The 19,240-nt window shown below is 41.5% G+C and overlaps 2 protein-coding genes across 11 annotated transcripts in view; one reads left to right on the top strand and one right to left on the bottom strand.

Annotated features, from left to right (window-relative positions):
• LOC140513764 (TP53-binding protein 1-like) overlaps positions 1-5,433 on the top strand; it is a 131,189-nt gene extending 125,756 nt beyond the window's left edge. For 9 of the 10 annotated variants that reach the window (XR_011970305.1, XR_011970304.1, XR_011970306.1 and 6 more), the window contains 2 exons: positions 4,475-4,620; positions 5,076-5,433. Coding sequence is in view for 6 of the 10 variants with exons in the window: in XM_072623692.1 (XP_072479793.1) it covers positions 4,475-4,620; positions 5,076-5,263 (334 nt within the window). In the remaining 4 variants the exon portion in view is untranslated. Of the gene's footprint in view, positions 1-4,474; positions 4,796-5,075 lie in introns of all 10 variants that reach the window. The other variant, XR_011970303.1, reaches the window with a different exon arrangement.
• Positions 5,434-6,383: 950 nt separating this feature from the next.
• Positions 6,384-19,240, bottom strand: part of LOC140513830 (gamma-tubulin complex component 4-like) — a 29,013-nt gene continuing 16,156 nt past the window's right edge. Inside the window, exons 13-19 of the mRNA XM_072623837.1 lie at positions 18,797-18,904; positions 18,118-18,256; positions 16,606-16,783; positions 15,657-15,791; positions 14,329-14,445; positions 7,949-8,088; positions 6,384-7,399 (exon numbers count right to left, since the gene is read on the bottom strand). Coding sequence (XP_072479938.1) covers positions 7,387-7,399; positions 7,949-8,088; positions 14,329-14,445; positions 15,657-15,791; positions 16,606-16,783; positions 18,118-18,256; positions 18,797-18,904 — 830 coding nt within the window. The 3' untranslated portion in view covers positions 6,384-7,386. The remainder of the gene's footprint in view (positions 7,400-7,948; positions 8,089-14,328; positions 14,446-15,656; positions 15,792-16,605; positions 16,784-18,117; positions 18,257-18,796; positions 18,905-19,240) is intronic.

The raw sequence follows: 19,240 nt of genomic DNA on the forward strand, positions 1-19,240 counted from the left end.
CAGGAGAAGTTGGGACAGGTAAATTTGAAAATCAACACAGAGAAGAGAATTAAATTCATGGGAACTATGAGATTACCAAGTGAAGTAGGATAGAGGGAGAAAGGAACAGGGCTCAGGACACAACCCTGTGTGACACCTGTAATTAGAGGGCATGAACACTGAAACCGAGCTGTCTAATAAGTAGGAGAACCAGGAGACAGTAACGTCTAAAAGACCTGGAGAGAAGAAAGTATCAAAGGCTCTGGTTTGGTCGAAGGGAATGAGGACTGAGAAAGCCCGTTGGTTTTGGCAATTAAGAGATCGTTGGTGACTTTGGAGAGAGCAATTTCAGTAGATTGATGAAGCTGGAAGCCAGGTTGCAAGGCGTTAAGAAGAGAGTGAGAGGAGAGAAAGGCGCTTGTTACAGATGGCTTTTTCAGGTTTAGTCTTACAGGGCAGAAGAGATACAGGATGATTTAAGGGATGGAAGGATCAAGTGCTGTTTTTTTCAGGATGGAGGAGATACGTTGTCTATGTTTCTCTAGGCAGTAGAAAGGAAACGAGGAGGCAATGAAATATGAAAAATAAGTTATAAAGAGAGGATTCTGGGAAGATAGTCATGTAGGTTAGAAAACTTTCAGCTCTCCACATTTTCTCCACAAAAGAAAGACCTTGCTTAAGAGCAGCAGAAATAAAGGGGTAAAGCAGTTGTTGCCTAACACAGTTTGAGAAGATTCCAGGAAAGACCCAAACTCCAGGGGCCTGAGTTTCTATCTGAATGAAGTGCAGACACCTCCAAGCCAATCCCACAGAGTGAACAAACAAGCCCTGGGGCAGCTAGGTTGATAGGCAGCCCCAGCTTCAGAAACTTTCATCTCCAGAACAGTGTTGGGGAGATGAGGTGGGAGGTGGGGGTGTCTGAAAGCTGAATAGAAGATTGAAGGACTTTCCACTACCAAGGGACACCAAGCACAGCTGTGCTGACCAGATGTGTCCCAGACTGGCTGCAGGGAGGAGGAGCTAGCACACACCTAGTGACTGCAGTAGCAAGGGGCAGGGACCCTGTTGGCTGTGGGCACTTGCAGGACAGCAGAATACCTGGCTTCAGTTCCAGGGCAGAAATGACAGCTGTAGTTTGCAGCCACCCGAGGAACCAGAGGGAGCAAAATCATGTGTGGCCTAGGAGTGGAGAGAAGAGCTCTAGGGTGGGTCCCATGTAACAGTAGGAAAGATCCGAGGCTTGGGGCAGCATTCCCTGTACCTTGGGACTAGAACGTGATTGCACTGACAGCTGCTAACAATAAAATAAAACAATCAATAAATGAATGAAATAAGTAAAGAAAGGAGAAAGAACCCAACCACAGATGATTACAATGGGGATAGAGAAGATCTGGGTTACTATTGAGAAGAAGATAATGGAGCTAAAAAAGCCACTCCTATTTTCATGAGAAACGTCAAATGGCCCCAAAAAGAGTTCTTGGAAGAACTTAAAAAGGACTTTAAAAATCAAGAGAGATCAAGGAAAAATTAGAAAAAAGAAAAAAGAAAAAAAAATCAAGAAAATTAGGAAAAGAAAACCAACCAACTGGAAGTGGAGAATCAAAAACTTAAGGAAGAAAATAATTCCTTGAAAATTAGAATTGGGCAAGGGGAAGCTAATGATGTTCTAGAACACCACGAAATCATCAGACAAGATCAAAAGAATGAAAAAATAGAAGAGAAAGTGAAATATCTCATCAGAAAAACAACTGATCTGGAGAACAGATCAAGGAGAGAAATATAAGAATAGTCAGACCCTGAAAACTACACTGAAGAAAGGAATCTTTATACAATACTCTAAGAAATTATCAAGGAAAAATTGTCCTGAAGTTCTAGAACAAGAAGGTAAAGTTGAAATAGAAGAATTGCACTGATCATCCCCTGAAAGAGAGCTCAGGACGTAAACTTAGAGGAGCATCATGGCCAAGCTTCGGAGCTCCCAGGTTAAGGAGGAAATCGTGGAAGCAACAAGAAAAAAACAACCCAGATATCGTGGACCTACAATAAGGATGACTCAAGATCAGACAGCTGCTGTGTCCTGTAGCGGGAAAGAGCTGGGGTAATAAGCAAGGGTAATTTATCCAACAAAGTGAAGTACAGTCCTGCATGGGGAAGAAAATGGACAATAAAGGAACTGAAAAGGGGAAATATAATACATAACATCCAAGCAAACGAGGGCTCGGTTATCTAATACAGATGGGGCATGAAAGGAAAAACTTGTACAGAAGAAGCTAGTGGGGAGGCGTGCTGCAACCTTACTCTCCTCAGAAGTGGATTAGAGAGGGAAACACATGTAGGTAGGTATGTATAAAAGTCTTCTAAATTCAGGAGGGGAGAGGATAAGGGGAGAGGATAAAGGAAGGACTTCAGAGGGGTGGGTAGGTTAAGGAATAAGAGGGCAAGGTAGCAGGGAGAAGTAAAGCGGAGGACTGGGGGGGGGGATAGAATAAATAGGGTGAGAATAGGGAGGAAAATGCACAACAGATCATTGTAGCTTAGACTGTGAATGGGGCAAATTTACCCACAGAATGGAAACGGATAGCAGATTAAAAATTTTAATTAAAGAGTTTGTTGCTTTCAGGAAACAAAAATGAGAGATGAACACAAAGATAAAATAAAGGACAGGGGCAGACGTTCGTATGTAAAAAAGAGCAGGGATGGTAATCATGATCGAAGACACAGCTTAAAGTTAAATAGGTTTAATCAAAAGTAAAAGATAGAAAAGCGACACTGTGTCGATGATGTTATTCAACATTGTCTTGGACCATTTAAAACACCTGGACACATTCCTGCCAGAACAGACACAGGAAGTGTATGAACATGACCCTGAAACACTTGACTCAGATCTAAATAATTGAAGTAATGTTTATTTATTGATCATGGGTAGGCAAAGCCAATGTAAATTTTTAAATGACAGTTTTACCTAACTAATCTATTCAGCGTCTTCCCAATTAAATTACTAAAAAATTATTTTACCGAGTTAGAAACAACAACAAAGGTCATTTCTAAGGACAAAAGGTCAGAAACTTCAAAGAAACCAGGAAAAAATATGTCAAGGAAGATTCAGCAGCATCAAGACTTAGACTGTATTATAATGTGAGAGCATTGTTGTAAACAAGGATAATTTCAATTATTTTTAATGAAAACTTTCTTACACAGATAAAACATATGCAGTGAAGAATAGAAGGAATGCAGAAAAGTGGGAAAATAGTTTCCTAGACAGTCTCTCAAATAGGATGTGATTGGGTTGGAATTTTTCCGTGGTGTAGGAAATGATGAGCTGGTTGTTGTAGAAAAACATGGAGACTTTCATCTATGAAGGAAGATGCTATCTACCTTCAGAGAACAGATGATGGGAGGAAGTAAGCATAGTATGTCTTAGATATTTTTGCTTAAGTGTATATGGATATATTTGTAGATATCTATGTATATGTCCCCAGATCCATACTTCATTGTAGCCTCCTCTAGGGTGGGAGGAAAGGGAGGGGCAAAATAAAGTAAAAAGGACAAAACCAACAAAGAAGCAAAGCTGGGCAACTTTGAAAACAACGTGTAGTGTTTATCTTATAGGTTTTCTTGAAATGGAAATGTATTTTTATATTGAATCCTTTTACGGTCTACTGTATACAGGGCAGGTTTTCTTTTCTTTTCTCACTTTGTATTTAAATTTAAAATAAAAAATTCGCAAAAAGAAATGTTACAAAATAGGAATGACAAATGGGGCAGTCTTTTGGAGGGAATGGGATGGAATGGGATCTCTTGAACAAGTGTAGAGATCAGCCTTGTTAAGCCCCACTTCTTCGTGCGGGATAGGAGTGAAGGACATACAGTAACAGAAGGTATCTGAGTGTGAGGAAGGAGAAGACGTACCTTACGGTGAATGACCTCAGTTTTTTCCCATAAAATACAAGGAGGCAAGGGTCTCATCTGCCTTTGTTCAGCAGCACTTGTGCCAGGAACGATCCAAGGCTGAGGCTTGGCAGCTTACAATCAGTGATAGGATAAGGGGCCTAGGGACTCAAGAAAGGATTGTGTAGAGCTAAACTGGTTCACCAATGGGATCCAAGAGAATTAGTCCTGAAGTTAAAGGTTTTTGAAATGTGTACAAGGATTTGCATAATTTAGAGCATTTAAAAATGTTTCTGACCTCTGGGAGGATAGGTTCGGGAGTGACCCTGAACCAGAGGATCAGTTAGACTTGAGATAATCAGAGCAGTGGAGGGGGTAAGCCTACCAGGATCTCCACACTAAGGCCTAAAAAGAAGAGTTTTGAAGGCTTTATTTGCAGAAATTGTGAATGTGCAAGAGCGTGCTCCTTCAGGAAGCCTGCTTTTCAAAACATCCAAATATACGAGAACTCTCTATGTAGGGTTATTGATTCTCTTGTTTTCCCCCAAAGAAGATTAAGACCTGCGTTTGCTCTTTTCCATCTTTGATTCTGTTCCCTTTTTTGTAGGCACCCCCGTGAGAATCCTTTCCATAATCTGAAGGTCCTTTTAGTATCCGACCAGCAGCAAAATTTCCTGGAACTCTGGTCTGAGATCCTCAGGACTGGGGGAGCAGCCTCAGTGAAGCAGCACCACTCAGTTGCCCAGAACAAAGGTATCTATTGAAAGGATGTTAGGAAGCCCCTGCTTCCCCAAGAAGTGCATTGTTCCTCTTGCCAACGGCAGGCTAGCTTTTATAATGACTGGGCCTTGTGGTCAAAGTTCCTGTCCTGACAGGTAGATCTTGCTCGTGTTCTACTGAGAGAAGACAAGCAACTTGAAGAGGTGAGGTGAGCCACCATGACACCAGCACAGGGCTGTTCTTAGTTTCCGCTTGGTTCCAGTGATGTATTTGCCAAACCTTTTCCCAGACACAACCATTCTCTGGGTTCAGGGACGCTCACTATGGTATCCTTCTACTGAAACGTCCTAATTCAAATAGATATTTGATGGACGGAACAGGTCTCTAGTTTGGGCAAAGTGGAATGGGCTGGCTAGAGGGCACGTCCTTCCTCATAACAGAGGGCTGTGATGTATTTCTTTCCATTTGTTTTCTGCTCGTTCTTTCAGATGTTGCTTTGGGGGTATTTGACGTTGTGGTGACAGACCCCTCGTGCCCTTCCTCAGTGCTGAAGTGTGCAGAAGCGTTACAGCTGCCCGTGGTGTCACAAGAGTGGGTGATCCAGTGCCTCATTGCTGGGGAGAGAGTTGGATTCAAGCAGCATCCGAAATATAAACATGATTATGTCGCTGACTGAAGATGCTCGGCCCCATCAATTTCATTCCCTGCTATTGTGAAGACTGTGTTTTAACCAGGTTTTAAATGTGTCTTGTGTGTAACCGGACTTCATGCATGGATCATTGTATATAGTTTTCTTTGCTGAACTTTTATGATAAAATAAATGTTGAATCTCTTTGGTTGTAGTAACTGATTCTTTATCCTTTGTTTTTTTCTGAGTTTCTTTTGGAAGGAAGGAATAGGAGAAAAGAACATTACCTGTATGGCAGAGGTGCTTGAACCACTTGTTTTTAGTATTTTGAGAAATGTATTTCAATATAATTGGTTTCCTTTGTAATCCTATGTATTTCATGAATGTGAAAACAGTTCTTAGGAGTGGATCTACAGATTTCACCAGACTGCCAGAGGGGGTCCATGTCAGGAAAATGATCAAGAACTCCCAACTGTACGACTTTTAAGCAGAAGAGAGTCCTCATCACCTTTTGGAAGAGGAGCATCTGGCCTTGCAGATAAGGGGGATGAGGGGCTTTCAGATTTGCTATTTGGTATTTAGTAGGCTTAGTGGTGACCATTTTTGTTTTTTCTAGTTAATTTTGTACCAAGACATTCCAAAGATAAGTGGAGAATATTCTTTGCCTTAAAATATTTCTTTCCAGTGAGTATAGGACTGGTAAGTTACATATACTTTCTCAAATATGAAATTACTAAACTTAGGGATGCTAAGACCCCACTGAACTCTGAAGGGCTTTCCTTTGAAGTATGGTAAGCTGTCCTGTGGAGCTAGCTAGCGGAGAGTCTAGGATTGGGCTGGGACCGGGTCAAAAGCTCTGAAGTCCTATAAAATGAAGTAGCTGCCTGAACACTTAGAAATTTTCAAAACTCCAAAAAGGCATACATTTAATTACTGTAACCATGGCCCTTACTACCAAAACCAGTTAAGGTAGTCCCTTTGAGGTCTGTGGTAGAAGGAGAGACCACCTCCATCCATCTTTTTTAGGAGATACCTGAATATCTCCCCTTTCCTCCTGCTTTCTAAGAGACATCAATGGGAAAATCCCTGCTCAGTGACTGACTGCCTTGAAGAGTGAGGGGATATTAGACTAGTTTTAATCTGCTACACAGAGAAGCCAGTACCGTGGTGAGGGTTTAATAAATATTTATTTTGATGGTGTTACGACACTCCTGATGACCTAGGTTCAAGCCCTGTCTCTGCCACACAGACTATTTCCACTTAACTCCTTGGCGCTCTGGGTACCTCTAAGGCCTGAGTTGCAGACTGGCTGCAGAGCTGCATTGATGGAGGGAGGGGAGTCTCCCATACCTCTGAAATACCACCCATCACCCCCCAGAAAAAAACAAAAAAACAACTGCTAATTGCTTCTGCTTTCGTAGCACTAATATAGTTGGGTGTGGAATTTGTGACTTAAACTACTAATGCCCTTTTATAGCTGAAATTTCACATGGGGTCTTTATTCTATTTCCCTCCCCCCCGCCCCCAGCTTCTGTACATCTTAATTCTCTGACAGACACAGCCACTTAATCATTAAGTTGAAGCTGAGATAGTTGGAAGTTGTTTGATTTTTTGATTCATGGATTAAGATCTTTTAGCTTCTTCAAAGACAGTGGAAAAACTGTGAATAAGGAAGAACAGCTATCAAGTCAATAGAAAGTTTACCTGTTGCCCTTCTTGCTAATGACATCTAGAAATCTAATGTGCAAAAACGATCCTCTTTCCAAATGTGTGCCATAAGCAGATCTGACTTTCCGGTCATATTATAACGATTGTTCAGAATGTATTTCTAATAGAAGTACACGTTCAGTCACGGTCACTTGACTATTAACTAAGTCATGCTTTACCACCAAACTCATAGAAGGAGGATTAATAAACTCTTCTACAAGGCCAGAAAAAAATTCGCTTCTGTTTTGATGTATAATGAAGCTAACTTTTTTTTTAATGGTGACAAATGATATCCTTAGTACAAGTTAACGGCTTCATGACAAGAGAGCGGATTAAACTGCATTTCTCAGTTATAAAAGTAGAAGAGACTGTTTCCATGAACCTTCAGCAACAGACGGAATCACCTCTGGACGGATGGAAACTGCAATCTTGCCAACTTAGCTCCTGAATCTCAACCACAGGGTTCATACCCCAAAACTGCAAAAGAAAAAGACACCATCACATACTTTTCCTGCAAAGAAACTATAGATGTGAGACAGTTTCACATTCAAAATCAAGGAATCGTAGATAGCTCCTAGCCTGTCTTCTGTTACCATCAAAAGATCAGCTGGGAGGAGGCTTAGAAAAAATTACTAAGACCAAAGAAGTCTTTTTTTTTCTCTTTAGGAAAAAGTTTGAAGAAAGATAAATGGTAAAACTGAGCAAATGATTCCTACTATGCCCTCTTGCTCACAAACCCACACTATAAGAAGGGAGAAAAAATCGTACTGAAGAGACTGTTCAGTATAAAAAAGCTTGATCTTTTTACATGAGGCAGCATGACACAGGCAGAGGGCAGCCCACTGGATATAAAGTCAGAGAAGCTGAATTCAGTACCTGGTACTGCTATTTATGTGACTTTGGGCAGTCTGAGACATTAGGTGTCAATTTCCTCGTTGTAAAATAAGGGGGTTGGAGTAGAAGATCCCTCCGGTGCAGTGTATGATTCCAGGAACCTAGTCAGCTGAATACCTAACCTGTGCCTACCTGCCCAGAGTCCCACCAGCCTGGGTGTAATACTTGTTGTAATCCAGTCGTAGCAGTAGTTGAGCCAAATCTGAGTTTATTTGATGATTCCGGACGCTGGAAAGGATCTTAAAGAGGAGTGAAGACTGACGGCTAAAACCCTGCAGGAAGGAATAACAGGGATTCAAGCGAATTCACCCCAAAACCTCATTCTTCTTTTACCTATAGCTGGAGAAGATGAAGAGTTTCATAGGAAGTGCCTTTAAGTCCAGGGGACTGATTGTGGCTGTACACCAGGGCAAGTGCAGGGAACAGTAACGAATGCCAACTGACTGCTCTACCCAGTGCTGGGTCACAGATACAGGGTGGGCGAGGAAGGGTCTTGTACCTAGTAGGGATGGTGTTACAGGCCAAGGAGCAGTCACAGGCTCCAGGCTATGCACTGAGCAAGCAACAACTTGAGAAACAAGCTATGTGGCCCTGATCTGGGGAGTGGGGCTGGCAGCTGAGGGTGGGAAGGGGTCTCAGTTTCAGCATCAAGCCTAGTCTGAAGCTGGTAGGATAATAACCAAGGCAAGAATTCTAGACCAAAGGGCACCCTTTGTTCTGTCATCCTAAATTGCAGAGCTTTCCTGTGATAGTGGCTGATTCCAGCAGCAGTCCACTGGAACTCCAGTAAGCAGCAAGCCTCCAATTGTGTTGCTCAGACCCCAAACCAGGCCAGGAACCTGCAGAGCTGTGATCGTGAGGAAGGCACTCATTTCACCTTGGATCAAACCTCTCTGGGAGCACTGGAAGCTTGCAGGTCCAGCCTGAACTTCCCCTGAGACCTTGGAATAACAATAATACCCCCCAAAACGCAGCATCAAGACCCAAGAGGACACAAATATAGCCCAGTCTGGACTTCACATAAAGACTGAAATCGAGAAGTAAGCTGGAAAAATGAGCAAACAGAAAGAAGAATCCCACCATAACAAATTATTGGTGAGTCAAGCAGACGCAGAAGAAAAAAATGACTCCAAAACATCTATAAGCAAAGTCTTGAAGAAAAATACAGCTTGAGTACAAGTTCCTAGAAAGGAAGATGCAAGAGCTTACTTTTTCAATGCACAAAGACTTTTTCTTGTTTTTTGCGGGGGTTCCAAATTCACACATTCCCTTCACTCCTTACGAAACCCAGTAAGAAAGCAAAAAACTCCAAAACCTATTACAAGTATGTCTAGTAATGCAAAACAAAGTTGCACGTTAGCCAAGGTGAAAGCTTAAACAATTTTCTTTATACATAAAAGCAGTAGAGGAAAAGAACTGGATGGAACACAGAATTAGAGAACGAATAGTTTGAACAAGAAGAACAACCGTACCCATGCAAAAGACTCCATGAAAATCAGAATGGGCTAAAGAAAAGAGAACGATTTCATGAGACAAGAAATATTAAAACAATGTCAAGGAAACTGCCTCCATCTCTGGGAACCAGAAGGCAGTGTCAGTTATCCGGTAGGGATTTGTTAACCGTCTATTGTGCCTGGAGTGTGCTGAGCACTTCAGATACGGATAGAGGCACAAGGTAGTTTCTGTTCTCAAGGAGGAAACAACTCTGTACAAACGAGCTGGACACGTGGTAGATCTGAAATTCTCCAGAGAAGGAAGGCCTCCCAGTGAAGGGGATCAAGAAAGACTTCCTGGAGAAGGCAATGTTTCAGCTGGATCTTGAAGCCAGGAAATGGAAATGACCAGAAAGAGAATTCCAAGCATAGGGGGCAATGACAAGGCCTGCAGTTTGGAGACAGAAAATCATGTGGGAGGAGGAGTAAGGAGGCCAGTGACACTGGATCACAGAGTACGTGGTAGAAAGGCAGCAGAGGGCTGGGTATGGAGGGCTTTGAATGCCAAACAGGGTTTTATACTGGATCCCGGGGGCTATAGGGAGCCATTGACATTTACTGAGTAGGAAGTTGACATGGAGAAATCTGCACTTTTAAGAAGATTAATTTGGGAGACGAATGGAAGGAAGGTGGACTGGAGTGGGGAGAGCCTAGAGGCAGGGAGATCAACCAGTAGGCTATTTCAATAGAAAAGGAATGAGGTAATAAGGGCAGGTACTAGAGCATTAGGTGCAGTGTCAGAAGAGAGGGATATAGGACATGTTTTGATGTAAAATCAACAGGACATAGGAACAGATTGGATATGGGGAGTAAAAGAGAGTGAGGACTTGAGGATGAGATCTAGGTCTGGTGTTATCCTCAGCAGTAACAGGAAAGTTCAGAAGAGGATAGCTTTTTTGGGGAAAGTTAATGAATTCAGTTTTAGACATGTAGAATTTTAAGCTGTTTCTGGGAGGAAGCCAAGAGGGCAGAGTAGCATGAAGCAGTATAACAAGCTCCATCCCCTAAAAAACCAAATTACTCCAAACAAATTTAGAAAACTCACCAGACTGAATCTTGATGGGTAAATCTAGGAAAAGTAACACTGAGTCATTTGTCCACTCCAAGTCATTCTAGGGAGAAAGATGGAGAGGTCTGCGAATACTGGGGATGAAGTCTGGTACAGAGCACCCCAGGCATGAAATACTGCAGCTCTTAGGGAGACACTGTGTACTAAGGCAAGAGGAAACCCCAGACCCATATTAGGGCACTGCATACAGAAAGCAGGAACAGGTGTTAACTGGCACTTTTGGTAGCCACTACCCAATGCTGGGTCACAGATTCTTGGCAGACTGAGAAGGAAACCTGTCCCAGGGGGTGGTAATCCTAAACCAGAGAGTACAGAAGTAGTAATGATGTGGGTCCCAGAATGGGGTGCCAGCTTCTAGCCCAGTGTGATCACCTGTAGAAGAATAACCCTCGTGGGAATTCTAGACCAAAGGGGAGCTGACAACTCCATCACTCTGAACTGGCAGCTTTCCAGGTAGCTGGTAGGGTAAAGTCCAGCCTACTGCTGCTCAGATCCAAACCCAGGGCAGGATCTTGTAGAGCTCAGATCAAGAGGCAGTGATCAGACTTTGCTCAGGATCAGACCACTTTGGGGACACCCCAAATTACAACGTTCAATACTCCAAGAAAGCAGCCACAGGATCTGCCTAGACCTTCCCTCCAGAAGTGTGGAGGGCCCATGCCTAACATCAAGTTTGAAGTTAGGAAGTAACTATTATGGTGGCAGGGAAGCTCCAGACAAGCCTCCATGAAAAGGTTACTCCAAAATATCTAAAAGCAAAGCCTAGAAGAAAAATACACCTTGGGCACAAACTCTCTTGTAATTGTTGGAAGAGACAAAGCAAGAGTTTTTAAAAAAAGAGATGAAAAGCATTTTTGTAAATTAAGTGAGAGCATGTGAGGAAAAAAATGGAAAGGAAACAAGAACTATGGATGAACAAACTGAAAAAGGAATGAACAGCTTGGCACAAAAGGTGCAGATCCTTGCTCAAGCAACAAACTTCCTGAAATTAGAATGGACCAAAAAGAAGCCAATGATTCTATGAGGCATCAAAAAATATTAAAAGTCAAAAAGGCTGGAAAAAATAGAAGAAAATGCAAGGAATCTCACAGCAGAAACAACTGAACTGGGAACCTCATCAGGAGAAAAAAAATTTAAGAATCATTGAACTATCTGAAGCCCATGGACAAAAATAAGAGCCTAGACATCTTACTTCAAGAACTCGTAAAAGAAAACTGCTTATATCTCTTGGAACTTAGAGAGCAAAGCAGAAACGGAAAGAATCGACCAATCACGTCCAGAAAGAAACTCCCAAACTAAAATTCCCAGGAACATCATAGCCAAAATCCAGAGCTTCTGGGTCAAAGAAAAAATGCTCCAAGTTGCCAAAAAGAAAGAATCTAAATATCAAAGAGCCACAGTTGGAAGCATACGTGATTTAGCAGCCATCAGTATAAGGAATGGAGAACTTGGAATACAGTATTTCAGAAAGCCAAAGACTTAAGGTTAGAGCCAAAAATAACATCAGTAAAACTGAGTATCATACTCAGGACTAAAAATTGACTTTTAATGAAACAGAGGACTTTCAAGCATTCCTAATGAATGCTTGGTAGAAACTCTGAAGTTCAAACACAGGAGTTAAGAGAAAAATAAAAAGGTAAACAAAAATGAACAATGAAAAAGGCCTAGACAAGTGTAATTGCTTACATGCAAACATGGGGAGATGATATGTCACCTGAATCCTATCATCACCAGGAGTCATATGAAATCTAATTAGGCAAAGCCTGGGAGTGGTTTTGCTGATGTCTTGGTGATCTTAAAAGAATGGAAAGAGGGGGGAAGTATGATATATTCAGGAGGGAGGGAAGGGAAAGGTTAGGGAAAACTACTAACTTTTGGGGCACAGCTCCCAATTGCTTTCCAGAATGGCTAGACCAAGTACAGCTCTACTGACATGATGCATTAATGTGCCTATTTTCCTATATATTTTCCAGCATTTGCCATATTCCTTTTTTGTCACTTTTGCCAAACTGAGGAACATGAAGTGGAACCTCAGAGCTGTTTTAATCTGTATTTCTCTAATTATTAGTGATATAGGCATTTTTTTCATTTGACTTCTGAGAGCTTGGATTTCTTCCTCTGAAAACTGCCTGTTTATAGCCTTTGACCACTTGACAACTGGGAGACTTATTCTTGTGAATCTGAAATATTTCCCTTTAATTTTTAGAACTATGTCCATTATCAGAGAAAATTGCTGTAAATATTTTTCCATTTTTGCTTCTCTTTCAACTTTAGCTGCACTGGTTTTGTGCACAATCAAAACTGTCCTATGATCCTCTCTGTTCTTTGTTTGGGCATGAATTCTTCCCCTCTCCAAATATCTTACAGGTCATTTCTTCCTTGCTTTTAAAATCTATTTATGATGTTACCCCTTATGTCTAAGACACATACCCATTTGGCTAGTACCTTGGTATACGGTATGAGATGTTTAAACTATTTACTAGTTTCTGCTAGACTGCTTTCCAGTTTTCCCAAGTTTTTGTCAAATAGCAAGTTCTTACCCTAACACCTGGGATCTTTGGGTTTATCAAATACTAAGCTACTGGGCTCATTTGCTTCTATATATTATATACCTAATATGTTTTCCTGATCAGCCTATTTCATAACAAGTACCAAATAATTTTGATGACTGTTTTGTAGTATAGTTTAACATCTGGTACTGCAGGCCTGCTTCCTTCCCTCTTTTTATCACTATTTCCCTTGAGGTTTTTAGTCTTTTATTCTTTCAGATAAATTTTATTATTTTTCTTAGCTCTATAAAGTAATCCTTGGATAGTTTGATTTGAATGGCACCAAAGAAGTAAATTAATTTAGGCAGCAGTCATTTTTATTATGTTGGCTCAGCCTACTCATGAGCAATGAATATTCTCCAATTATTCAGATTTGTCTTAATGTTACGAGTGTTCTGTAGTTGTATTCATACAGTTCTTGTGATGACCTTAGCAGGTAGATTCTCAAGTATTTTACACATTCTGTAGTTATTTAAAAAGAATTTCTCTTTTTACCTCTTCCTCCTGAGTTATGTTGGTAATATGCAGAAATGCTAATGATTTCTGTGGGTTTATTTTATATCTTGTAAATTTGCTGAAGTTGTTTGAATTAATTCTTCAGTTAACTCTCTCGAGCTTTCTATGTAAACCGTTACATCATATGCAAAAAGTGTAACTGTGTTTCTTCTGTCCATGCCTATTGCCTCAGTTTCTCTTTCATGTCTTACTGCTCTAGCTAGCATTTCCAACATTCTATCAAATTGTGGTCGTGATAATGGACATCCTTACTTTACCCTTAATCTGATTCAAAGACTTATAAGTTTATCATTACATATAATGCTGGCTTTGGTTATAGATAAATACTACTTTTCAAATTAAGGAAAATACGTTTATTCCTGTGCTAGTTCCTAGTCTTTTTCAAACAGGAATGGGTGTTGTATCTTGTCAAACGCTTTTCTACATCTCATAAAATCATGATTTTTGCCATTATGATTAACATGGTCAGTTAGGTTTATAGTTTTACTAATATCTAACAAACAATGCCTTCTTGCTATAAATCCAACGTGGTCATACTGACATGTCTGTGCTATGTTGCTGAAGTCTACCTGTAAATATTTCATTGAAACATTTTGTATTGTTTTCATTAGACATATCAGTTTATAGTTTCCTTTTCTTTGTTTTAATGTTTTTTTAAACTTATCCAATGAGGAAATTTGTTTTGTTTGACTATACATATTTATTACAAGAGTTTTGTTTTACTTTCTTTTTCATTGATGAGTGAAGGTGGGACGGAGAGAAAGTAGATTTAGGTTAATTGAAAAAAAGCAAAATTTCATTTAAATAAATTCCACAGAAGAGGATGGCAGCTTACTCTCTAGCTGTCAGGACTGTCCCTGTCCAGCTCCATTCTGGCAGACTTACCTTCACTAGAATACTCAGCTGGGCAGCCCCACGCTCATCTAGAGGGCCCAGATTCTGGCTGACCAGTGAGCAGAAACTGTGACAGAGATCTAGGATTTCATTCAGGCAGTGGAACACCTATATTAAAAAAAAAAAATAGTAAAAGAAGGAAAATGGGCATGTTATGGGGAATGACAGCTTAGAGGATTCAGGGTCTTCTATTCCCAAGAACACGCCTACAATTCTAACCTTTCTTCTTGGGCTCCAGGCTTATGTCTCTGATTGCTGGATATATTCATTTCAATTGGAATGTCCTATGGTACCTCAAATTCAGTATGTTTGAACAACACATTACCTTTAGTTACTCAAAACTACTTTACCCTTTGGGATTCCCAATTTCTAGTCATTATCTCCTGAACATGCCACAGAAAATCCATGAATGTCTTAATTCATTCTATATATCCCCTGTATGGCATGTACAAAATACACTTCTTTTTTCCTCTTTTTATTTTTCCATTTCTCTAAGTCTTTCTTCAAGGCCTAACTTAAGGCCCACTTCTTCCATGAAACCCTGACTGCCCTAATTTTTACCAAGCACTCTAGCATTTACTGGCTGTGCCATTTATTTGGTGCTATAGTAACAATACAATTGTATGCATAATCTGTCTTCCCAATTACACTGTAATCTCCTTGAGAGGTTTGGATCCTGACTGTCTGATATACAGCCTTAATGGAGCAGGTGCTAAAGGACTACTTGTTGATGAAGTTCTAGTTCCATCATCCCCTCTCCAAAGTAGAACTGAACTCAAACCATCCAAGGCAGGCAGCTGATCCTAATGCAGGGGTGGGGAACCTGCAGCCTCCAGACCACATATGGCCCTCTAGGTCCTTGAGTGAATCCAAACCACACAGAACAAATCCCCTTAATAAAAGGGTTTGCTCTGTAAAACTTGGACTCAGTCAGGGCCACACTTGAGGACCTAGAGGGTCACATGTGGCCTGGAGGCCAGAGGTTCCCCACCCCCATCCTAATAGTTCACAGACATCTTTAGCAGAACAAGCATTTCACTCACTCTTACTTTTCATCATTACCACACATACACGCTAATGTAAAGCAGTTTCTGTTTCCTTTGCCTTAGACTATTCTTCTGTTCCTTATCTATCTCAGAAACCTGAATACATATCATCTGTGCTGTCTCCTATTTATAAATATTGCGAAATACCAACAAAAATGGGGAATAAAGATCTGATTAATGGAAGCCTGTTGTCTTGTCAACTCAATCAGCATCTGAAGAAGGGGAAGATTTAGTGCTATAAAAACTTCAGAAAGCCAAACGAGCCCCACTTACAGGTTTCAGCAAGATGAATGACTGAGCCAGCAAGTTGCTCAGGAAGTGGTCATGAGCCAACTGGATGCTCTCAAAATCCCTTGTGGAGTTAATCTGATGGAGGAGCTGGGAGAATTGAGACTCCAGCACATCTACCTGAAGGAGAATTAGAAGTAATTAAAGTATTTTATGGGATACAATCACTCTAGGATAGAAAGGATAGTGAGGCATCTGAAAAATAAAACACAGAAAACTCCCCTGTGCTCTTGAATTGACCAAGAAAGCCCTTGTTATGTGGCATGACATTGGCAGGGAAAGCTGAAAACCTGGTTCAACCCAGCCTCCTGTCATTAAAGCAGATGTTTTATGTTCATACTGACTGACTCAGTTACATTTTATTAAAATTTAAAGACTTATGGAACACTTCAAAAAGCCAAAACTTCAGTGATGCCAAAGACCTGAGATTTCATCCCGAGGATGCTTCCTTCAGTGAATTATATTGCCACCACTCTATACTTTAGCAGACAGTCTTTGTGAATTGCTGTGACCAAACCAATTCATCAGCTGACAATCAACCATCTAATGTGAAGCCTTTCCTAACTTAGTGAGGCTGGTCATATGGCCTGACCTGAAAGTTCTGTCAGGACTTGCACTTTACTGACAACTTGCAAAAAATCTCAGGGTCAGCTTCCTGTCACAACAAAACAGAGCAGGATTTTAGGGTGATGCCAATGTCATCCTATCCACAAGAACTTAATAAGTGCCTTAGTGGTGCTGCTCATATGAGATTGCTAGTGCTTCTGGGGCTTCTTATGCCTCATAAATACCATTCCACATAGGAATCCTAAAAACCACGGCCAATTTTTTTCTCTCATGAGCGTTCCCCCAGGGCAAGAATAAAACATCCCTGCAAGACCTTTCTCCTGCCCTTTCTTCATCTCCCATGTACCATTCAACTTTCAGCACAGACCTGGAGATAATACTGAAGATTATCCACCAAGAAGGCCATGTGGTTCCGTAGGCGCCATTTAATGGCATCGCTCTGGTTAGACTTGAGATGCTTGCGCTGCATTTGGAGAGCCCAGCAGTGCTGCAGTTCTGCCTGCACTCGTCGTACGCTGAGCAAGTACTTGAAGACAACATTGTACCTGGGTCCAAAACAACCACCGTGAAGCTAGACTCTTCCATTCCCAGCTACCTCCCCTTTCCCCTCAGTCAAGTCCCAGATTCCTCCTCTTCCTCCCTTTTTCTTTCCCATTTTCAAAAAGAAAGGATTTGAAGCTAGCCAGAGAAGGGCCCTCTCTACTGGAGGCAAAGTCCTTGTTCCTTTCTCCTGAGGCTCAGCCCAATGCATGTTTCTGTCCCAGGACTTTCCATTTCACTCATGGGAGGCCCAGCATTCCAAACAGCCTCTGCTCCTTCTACCTTTACTTTGCAAGTCATGCCAAACAACACCTGCCTTACAAAGTTCACTGAACTATACAGAGGTCATGAGAAACAACAGGTGACCAGCCTTTGGGGAATGTAAACCCCTCAAAGGCAGGCATGTTTTTTCCACAATCTCTTAGGGCTCAGGATTGTGCCATGTGCATGATGAACTCTTAATGTTATGTAATGGTTAGCTGTCTGAGAGTGATACAACGTTCTTTGAAAAGGAATGAGTTTCCTATCTCCACAAATATCCAAATGGTGGTTGAATTACTCTTTCAGAGAAAGAACTCCTGCCCTGGGAGTGAGGCTGTACTACATAACTTGTATGGTCCCTTCCAATTCTAGAGTCTGTGATTCTAAACTTTTTATTCCTCCCTAGGTCGTGACAGCTGCTGACATGGGAGAAATGTCAGAGGACACATACTGAAGACAAGCACTTGGAAGAAGAGTTGATTCCTAGGGGAACTGGAACTATGTGACCTCTCATCTTGGCATGAGTTTACACAGAAAAATAAGAAACCTAATTTCCTTCAATTCTAAAATAATCCCTGTTGAAACCTGCCTTCTTCAAAGGGCTCAAGGACACATCCAGCATCAAGCTTATTATGCCGATCACTGCCACCTCAAATTAATTTCAAAAACAGAAGCAACATGGCATATGAGGAAGACCTAGGAGTTTGGAGGTCATTGAATCCAACCCCCTCATTCAACAGATGAGGACACTAAGGCCTGGGGGCTTTACACGACTTGCCCATCAACACAGAGGTAGCCAATGGCACAGCCAGGATTCACACTCAGGTTTAGTGATTCCAAGGTGAATGCTATTTCTACTAAACCATACTACTTCCCCAAGGGCTCTTTTACCAGAAGTTCTCTAAACAGTTTTAGGTCAGCATCTGCAGGTTAAATAGACTGGGGTGGAGATGGATGGATTCTTGAAGTTGTATCTCCTGGGCCTGCAGATTACTAACAACTGGTCAGAGGGCCTCTATCTTCCCTGCCATAGTTAGTGTTTGCTAGCAAAAAGCTCACAGAGGTCTTGTAAACCTACTTCTCCAGGACAGCAGGAGTGAAGAGAATGTGCAGAGGCCACTGCACTTTGTAGGAAAGACCTAGGGCTGCCCAGCCTGACGCAGGGGCTTCTCGGGGAGAGGTGTCCCGAGAAGGTGCTTCTCGTGCTTGAGTAACATCTAAGGCAAAAAAAAAAAAAAGAAAAAGAAAATGAAGAAACTTCAGTCTAATTAAGACAGACAACTTGTTTTGTTGAAAGAAGAATGCACATGAATAACATGAGAGAAAAAACCAGGGGGATGTCTAAGACACAAGGAGGAAAACATAGTGGGCAGAGGGCAAGGAAACAATGTGTAGGCAGGTTTTTTGGTAGATCTTAGAGATTATTTTGTTGTCTTTAGAGACAGAGGCAGCTGGAATAAGACAAGAACTGACGCATGGCATAATGAAAAAACCCTTGGCTGCTAATGAAGTGGTCTGGATTCCAATCCTGGCTGTGCCACTCATGAGTCTCGGTAAGTCGCGTAACCACCCTGTATCCCTGTTTCTTAATCTTTAAAATGAAGAGGCTGAACTAGAAGATTTCTTAGGACCCCCTGAGTGCTAAAGGTAGATAACTCTAAGATGAAAACCATATAAGCGTCTTCAGAGAAGGAAGCAGCATCAGGAAAAAAGGGAGGAACAATGATATGCGAAGGAGAGAGAAAGGGAATTAATACCCTTATGTTCCTTTCCATGGTACTCAATTGTCAGGTGAAGCAGAGGGAGGAGGTTGTCATCATCTAACAGCACCTTGTGGGCAGACTGCTGGAAGGCCACATTAACATCTGGCAGAGAGAAAGAACAAGGAGCAAATAATAGCACCTGGCTATATGATGAAGCCTGGAAGAAATGTTCTCCCATCCAACCCTGCCTGACCGTCAGGAACAAACACTATTTGACTTTGGGGTCCAGACCACACCATTTCATACAGATATCATTGGTTATGTGGCTGCTTGTCCCAGGAGATGACTGCAGTGTGATGGAAGCTATCCAGGCCCACTGAAATGGCTTCCCTAGGCAGCAACAGAAGGTAAGGAGGCTGCCCCTCAAGCCCTCAATGAAGAAGCTGAGAGTTGGGCTCTTCTCTCAAGGAAAGTAACTTAGTCATTCACTCTTCTGTT

This window comes from Notamacropus eugenii, chromosome 7 (assembly GCF_028372415.1).
Source record: "Notamacropus eugenii isolate mMacEug1 chromosome 7, mMacEug1.pri_v2, whole genome shotgun sequence".
Lineage (NCBI taxonomy): Eukaryota > Metazoa > Chordata > Mammalia > Diprotodontia > Macropodidae > Notamacropus > Notamacropus eugenii.